The sequence below is a fragment of the Terrapene carolina genome, unplaced genomic scaffold (assembly GCF_002925995.2).
Source record: "Terrapene carolina triunguis isolate 2854851 unplaced genomic scaffold, T_m_triunguis-2.0 Scaffold194, whole genome shotgun sequence".
NCBI lineage: Eukaryota > Metazoa > Chordata > Testudines > Emydidae > Terrapene > Terrapene triunguis.
The window spans coordinates 11,010,221-11,018,019 of NW_020664545.1; the positions used below are offsets into that span (position 1 = coordinate 11,010,221).

At 51.3% G+C, this 7,799-nt stretch overlaps 1 protein-coding gene across 1 annotated transcript in view; it reads right to left on the reverse strand.

Annotated features, from left to right (window-relative positions):
- Window positions 1-887: 887 nt before the first annotated feature.
- LOC112112332 (nuclear receptor ROR-beta-like) overlaps window positions 888-7,799 on the reverse strand; it is a 14,188-nt gene continuing 7,276 nt past the window's right edge. Inside the window, exons 7-10 of the mRNA XM_026655081.1 lie at window positions 4,069-4,176; window positions 3,236-3,346; window positions 2,180-2,292; window positions 888-1,145 (exon numbers count right to left, since the gene is read on the reverse strand). Coding sequence (XP_026510866.1) covers window positions 984-1,145; window positions 2,180-2,292; window positions 3,236-3,346; window positions 4,069-4,176 — 494 coding nt within the window. The 3' untranslated portion in view covers window positions 888-983. The remainder of the gene's footprint in view (window positions 1,146-2,179; window positions 2,293-3,235; window positions 3,347-4,068; window positions 4,177-7,799) is intronic.

A 7,799-nucleotide genomic window follows, 5' to 3' on the forward strand; every position in this document is an offset into this window, starting at 1 on the left:
ACCTTTAAAATGCAGCTGCCTCTGGGAGGGCAACGCACAGCAGCACTACAGAGGAGCCGGAGAGTGGTATTTGGCCACAGGTAGAGAGGCAAACCCCTTCTCTTAGAGAAAGTGCCCAGGATCGTACAGGGCAGACGGGGACTTCCCTGAAAGACTCATATATGGCATTCGGAGGGGTGACGGGAACAGCTGACCCTGCATTCAAACCACTGATCACAGGGAGTCTACCCCTGTGCAGACCCCTCTAGCATCCCTTCTGGTTAGCTTTGGACAGTTACCCTGCTAGATTCTTCATAAGGGGATACGATGTTGAATTTCTACTTCCCTGTTTTCCACAGAGCGGCCCAGTCATTACAGGCCTGGCTCTGTCCCCCTGCTCCTTGGGTAGTCATTAAACCCAGGGCACATTAAGAGTAAGATGTTACTTTTGTCTTCTTTTCCCTCCACGCTTCAGTCCAATTCAACTCCGGACTTTACTTCTCTTCCCATCCCCTGCCTGCTTTTGGTTAGCCACCTATCCCACCAAGTCTGTATTGCCCCTTTTTCATTCCATCTTTCTGGTGTTTATTTAATTTAAAACAAACAAATACATATGAAACAAGAGGAGAACAAGGGCTGGTCCTGGGATGAGTGCTGGGGCAGCTGGGCTCCTTTGCTTTGTTGCATGGGCGTGTGTCTGCCCCATGGTGATTCATGCACTAAGGGAAGGTGTTGGTACGGTACTGGAGCGTCTCCTCGAGGGAGTGGAGATTTCACATTCATTTCACCGGTATGGCAAAGTCAGTTCACTTGTCCTTCAAGGTGCATTACATTCAAGAGCTATTGCAAACCACAGCGAGGAGGTGGGGCAGAGGGGCAGATCACCTCACCCCGTAGGGTCTCTCGGGTTTGGTTATTTGAGTTAAATGAACCTCCCCTGGCCCCCAATGTTTCTGTTCCCTCCAAACTTTGGGAAATGAAACAGGGTCTGGTCGCTCCGAGCCTTAGCTCTCTCGCGGGTCGCTGTACTGGAGCTCCGAGTTGAATACTTCCTTGTACAGGGGCGGAAAGTTCATAACGGTCTCCGGATGCAGGAGCCGGAAAAACTCCAACTTGTCCAAGTGCAGGTTGCAGATGGTTTTCATCAAGGGCAGCTTGGAAATCATCTGCAGAGGAGAGAAGCAGGGGAAGGAAGTGAGATTTGGGCTTGCGATCAGCATTGCTGTGCACCAGTCATGCCCAAGCTTTGCGGTCACTGGATGGGACTTAGCTAGACGTGGCCTGGTGTCATGACAGCGATGTGGCTACAGCAGCGTGAAACCCTGAAGATGCTGTGCTGCGCCTGGGTGACTGCCTCTGGGAACGGACCAGGGCTGAGAGGCACCAGGTCAAGCCCCGTTTTGAACCGGTACAATGTGTCTACCCTAGGGGCTTGCTGTTCTCAGGGGGAAATGATTTGGCTCTCTCTGGGGCCTGGGAGAATCAAGGGAGCAGCTGGGTTGGTTTTCAAGAGCCCTGAAAATCTACGGCTGAGGTTTCCTCCTCCTGCCCGCCCGACGGTACCATAATCACTCGATCCTGAGAGTCACAAACGAGCCCTTGCACTACAGACGGCAGATACGTAAACCTCACCCACACCTGGTACTCGAACCCTAACCCCTCCGTTCTTAACACACAGGCCTCTTGCACTTGAGTGAGAGGAGAGCTTCCTTGGCCGGCCCCTGCAGCAGGTTCCACTAGAATTAAGTAACAAAGCTCACCCCAGGCTGTGGGAGAACAACTCTGCTGTGATGCTCTGTCCCCGTCCCCCCCCCAGCCCAGGCTGTATGTCATGCCAGAATCAAGCCTTGATGAAGCGCTGTTAGAAAGGACGTAGCCCGTTCACTCAATGCTAGAGGCCTTGTGCTATGCAAGGAGTCAGGTTAGAAGATTCTAATGGCCTTAATTTAGGAAGTGAGAACTATTCCCGTAGGACCTAGCGAATCCAGCCAACGCAGGAGGATCCCTACGGTCTATCCACCAGGGGCTTTGTCCAGTTGAGTTGTAAATGTCCCTAGGCTACCCTCCCCCGCTGAGAGCCAATCCCACAATACAACGGTCCTCGGTATCGGGACCATTTCCCCTTGATGTTCAGCCCTTGTTTTTCCTTAGTGCAATTCCACCCCCGTTCCGCCTGGCTGCTCCCAGTCGGCTCCGTTACCTTCGAGAGCTTATCCTCGCTGGAGTGTTTCTTCTGGATCTCGTGCTGCAGGGCTATGTAGATCTTGTCCTGGAGCTTCTGCACCTTCTTGGATTCCGTGAGCCAAGGGCGATCTGCGAAACGATAGCCAAAGCTCACGTCAGCCCCGGGAAATGGCTCTGAATCCTGCATAGCATGGCAACGCTGCGGGGGAGGGGGTATTTCCTGAACTGATTTTCCTGCCCTTCATATGCAGGGAGCTACAGGTCACTACTTTACTTTGTGATCATTTCCCACCCCCCCCCAGTGACACCTCTCGCTTGTCCTCACACATTTGTCTTGGCTGGAGAGGGTCCAAATTCCAGAACCAGATCTGGCAGGAAGTGGAGAAAAGGGGGCGGGGGGGGGGGGAAGAGGGCTCAGTACAGCACTTAAGGTTACAAGGATTTTCCACTGGGCCATTGGTCTGACATGCTGCCTCTGTTGGTGGCCAATGCCTGATGCTTGAGAACGGTTCAGCCCCCACTAGTGCCCAACTGTGTACAGGGGCAGTTCTTTCCTGACCCCAGCAGCCATCAGTTTTACGCCCTGAAGCATGAGAGCGGATTACTCTTGTACTACAAGGCTTGGAGACTTGAAGGAGGAAAGCAAAGTTGGAGAACATCAGGCAGCTCTCCCTGGATCTTGGAGTGGGATTTCTGTTTAGTACAAGCCTCTTCAACTAAAGGGCTCCGTCCCTACAGCAAAGAGCTGAAGGATGCGCTACATGCAAGCAACTTCCCAAGCAACTGCTTTGCTCCTTGAGGGCTACCTCTGCTAACCCTAAAAGCAGCAGAAGCTCAGGTTTCAGTCCTGCTCTCACTGGGGAGTTTTGCCATAGACACCATCAGCAGCCAGGTCAGATCCATGCGCTTCATTTGCTCCACCTGACAATGATCTAGTGGGTCTTCAATTTCTCTGATGAGGCTTAGGGTTAACTCTCCCCAGAATCACAGCCAAAACACTCTCTCCTGGAGCTCGTGGCTCTGCGAGCTCCTTGAATGCAGAACAGACATTGCCATTCGCCTGTCCCCCTACCTGGAGAGAGCAGGACGGCTGCAGTGAACAGTGCAATCTCCTCGTCCGAGAGCTGTAGCCGGCACAGGTTCCTCCCGAGCTCGAAGATGGCATTGATAAGGTCGTCGCAGCCTAAAGAGAAGACATGGAACGAGAAGCACATTACGTCCCTGTGCCGCAGACCCCTTCACTGCAAGAAATCTGCCTTTTCCCCAAGTCTCCGGGCTCCTCTCCTGAAGGGAGTCACTTAGAAGGCTCCCGGAGACTAAGCAGGCAAATGGGGAGGAACCCAGCAGGTCTCCAATGAAAGAATCCCTGCATCACAAGCCAAAGGCACTGGGGTGAAGGCCACCTCCACATGGCCCTGCCCATTAAAATCAATGGGTGCAGGGTCCGCCCATGTGGATCCCATTGCAGGATTGGGGCCTACACTTCGTTAGCACACGTCCACTACGGCCCAGACTGAGACCCATCAGCTTGCGGCACAAAGACCAACCAGCCATTAGCTGGATACACCTTTGGGAGGCACCCAATCTAGGCTGGGGTCAGAATGACAGCCTAGAGCCCATTAGCCACTGTCCCATTTGCTAGCCAGCCTCTGAGAATATAAACTATGGGATTCTGCAAGAAGTGCTAGACAGGAGGACAAGACTCAGTGACTTTCATTATGTTCCTAAATCCCCTAGGTGCTTCTGATGCTTTCCCCCTTACTCCTTGCCATAAAGTTAATGCAGTGACTGGGACCCTTTCTGTATGATTCACTGCTATGTTTTCACCATAAGAAGCTTTAAAGAAGAGTCATAAACTCACCCCCATCACCCCGCGAGGACAAAAGCAAACAAACCAGCTCTTACCAAGCGACTTGAACATCTGCATGCCACCGTATTTCCCCTCGAAGAGCACCGTGTTATTTAAAGGGTTGAATGCCCGAATCATTCGGATCAGAAGCACTTCCAGGCAACCTAATGCAGGCAGAAAAACAACAGACAACGAGGAGGAGGAGGGAAAGGAGGAAGGTAAGGGAGCATTTCCGTCATCCAAGGACAAAAAAAAAAAAAATCCAGACCAACAACCCCGCCACCCCCAATTCAAGTGTAAATTCCAAATGATTTTTTTTAAAGTGTTTAAAAAATCCCAATTTTGTTTTTTTTTAAAAAGAGCAATTTGTGACCATGATATTTCAACAAAGGGAAATATGACCCAGTCAGTTAGCAACGGAAAGCAGAGAGATCAAATGACCAATGTCACGGTGGATTACAAAGAAAGGAGCAGGTAAAAACAAAATAAAAAAATGGAAGGAAGAAAGGAAGAGGTTGGTTAGATTCCATGGGCTAAGGCATATAAACTAGGCAGCATTTGGTTTTAAGTGTAGCAGCCTGTATGGAATTTGGAGGGAGGAGCATGGGTTGCAGGAGGGAAGACATTGGTGAGGAACCAATGCAGGTTGCTATATAAACAGATGTAGCCGGGAGGTGCCCAGCTACCCGTATTGTCTCTCACAACCATGCACAGCGCCAGGGTGGATGTGGGCGTGTTACAGCAGTGGTATGGCTGTGCTCTCGACACTGGGTTACTGTGAGATGACTAACCTAGGATTGCCCAACTCGCAGTTAGCCTGCACTGAAGACGCGGCCTGATTCTCCATCACCCTACCCCTCGTGGGGTGGTTTCCATCAGGGCGAAATGGACGGATGCTTTTCCCTGCTGTAAATGGCAGTGCAAGGGAGAATCAGACCCGGGGGCAGCTTAACACCAAATTTTGGCTCCCCAATCCCGCAGTCTGATCTGCTGGCATGGACCTGACTGTAGGATCGGGGCCTTCACGTGTGAAAATCTAACAGGAAGGGAGTGTCGGGGACTGTACATGTGGTGAGAGCTCTCAATGGTAAACAATCATCTGTACGCAATCAGAAAGCACACTGGATTGGCTGCAGCCCCAGGGTCGAAGGCTCCTCCTTCACCTTTCCTTCTCAGTAGCAAAAGTGCACAGATGTTCCTGTACTTCTGCTGTCGTTTATAAATGGCAGTGAAGGCAGGGTTTTGCATTTTAAGCCAGTTCCGATGCATTGGGATTGCACCAGCGTGCGACGCAAACAAAAAACTAACTTGGGACTTCGGAGTGGAACACAAAAGCGAAATGGATTAATCTGTTTCCCCCCCTGAGAGCCCAATATAGCACAGAAAGCCAATGAGCACCATCCATTCTCTTAAATGCACCAAGGGGTTGTTAGAAACCTAGGGGATTTGTTTCTCTGTTTGCTGATTCCTAAAAAGAACAACTTTTAACCTGGCACTTTCCCGGTGAGATTCACTGCCCTTAAAACAAAACAGCAACAAAACAAGCTAGTATCCAGCCATAAGGAAGCGCCCCCACCAATTCAAATCGGCTGCTAAGAGTCCATCAACAGTTTTTGTGTGCCACGAGAGACCTGTTACATTGGCTGAATGAACAACTGTAGCTTCATCATTTGGACCTGATCCCATTCAAGTCAATGGCAAAACTCCCCTCAACTTCAGTGGGTGCAGGACTGTTTCCTTTAAGGGAGTGACCTTGCTGATGCAGTACAGACCAGGGCCAGCCTTGTGATCTGGGAAACTGAAGGCTTGGAGACAAGCATTGCGGCACTATTGCTGCTTTGATCTCTGCCTCTTTGGGGCAGGACAGCACCTTACACAGGGGGACCTGATCTGTGAGTGGGGCTCGAGGGCCCTCCTGCAATCCACATCAGAAATAATAATAATAAAAGTGGATTCTACGCTTGGCTCTGCTGGGATATTTCTAGTGGGAAGAAGGTCAGAGCAGTCGCTTTAGAGTTCAGAGAGGAGCAGTAGTTGCAGTAATGGGAAATCTGACCCTCCAGCGTGGGGTTAGTGTCTGAGCCGGTCAGGAAAGGGGTCTTAATTCCCAGGAAAACATAGACAAGAACAAAGAGCGTGTCATTTTCACTGATATTTTTCTTCAAAAGTTTTCTGGGTTTTCAATTAAAAATTTCGGCAACATTCGACAATTCCCAGGGAAATTTCCACTTTGACGAAAAAGCCATTTTTGGTTGGAAACACCCCCTCCCCCACTCCGAACGAAAAATTCCAACCTGCTTTAGTTAGTGACTGAGAGCTGGAAGGTGAAACTGACTAGAAACCCAGGGCTTAATTCTTTAGTAGTTCTGGACAGGGCCGGCTCCAGGCACCAGCTAAGGAAGTAGGTGCTTGGGGCGGCCAATACAAAGGGGCGGCAGCGGCACTCCGTCCGCTATTGGGGCGGCACGGGTCTTTGGCGGGAATTCAGCAGCGGGTCCCTCGGTCCCTCTCTTCCTCTTTGAGCTGACGCCGAAGTGCCGCCGAAGAGGAAGAGAGGGAGTGAAGGACCCGCTGCCAAAGTGCCGCCGAAGAATGGAGCGGCACGATTGAGCTGCCGCCGAAGTGCCGCCAATCGGGCCTTTTTTTTTTTTTTCCGCTGCTTGGGGCGGCAGAAAACCTGGAGCCAGCCCTGGTTCTGGACAGTTATTTACACCAGTGCCAAGTGCTACCAGAATACAGCGGGATCATTTTATACCCGCTTTGCGCTGGCAAGAGCGAATCCGCGCTATTCAGGCCTAAAAGTGTATAAAACAGCCAGCATTGTCACGACGACATTTATACAGTGCTGCAGAGGTGTAGGGCACTGCTCAGACGTTCACTAAGTTACCCTCACAACACCCCTGGGAGGTAGGCATGGGAAACTGAGGCATGGAGAGGGGACACAATTTGCCCTGCGAGTCATTGGCTGAATCAGTATTAGAACTCAGGTCCCTTCTGACTCTATGTGGGCAAAGATACCAAAGAGACGGATGCTGTGAGAACTAGCTAGATTCACAAGGGTTTGCAGAAGGGCTGAGCATCTGCAGCCTCCATTGACACAGCTGGAGTTGGAGCACTGCTGAAGATCAGGCCCCTAGGAAGCAGAGATGGAAGAGACTTATCAGGTCTCGTCCAGGATTATCGGTGCAGGATGGTTTCCTTCTGTCTATTCCTTAGTGGTCGTGGGGTGGGAGGGGGATCCCCAGGGGTTAAGAGGTTGGATCTGAAATGCACTTGGATGCTTATGGGAGCTGGAAGCCGCAGAGACACACACCTGGTGCCTCCCAAGATCCCAACGCCCTTGTACTTGTGGGGAGTGGGGGGAGGGCATTGAAAACCAGACCTGGATCCAAAATCTGTTGCTTTCTCTGAGCTTCCTAATGAGCCAAAGTGAAACTCTGGATCTGAACCCCTCCAAACCCAGTGGGGGATGAACTCCAGACCTGGACATGAATAGTTGAGCCCATCTACATGCAGGACCTTTAATAAAGGTCAGGTCCACCTGTGGGCCTGGGAATGGGGAAAGCTTGGTGAACAGGGGATTGTGCTTTCCCTTGACTCGGCTAATCCCTGAACATTCCCAGCCTGGCACCCTGGGGCGCGTTACCTCTGGAGGTTAAGGACCATCAAGGCTGTGGCTCTACATGATCCTGATTCTCTGCCCCGGCGCCTTCATGTTTCCTGTTCTCTCTCTCTTACCCAGCACCACCAGCTGCTGGTTGTGATCAGAAAGAGGCCAGGCAGGAAG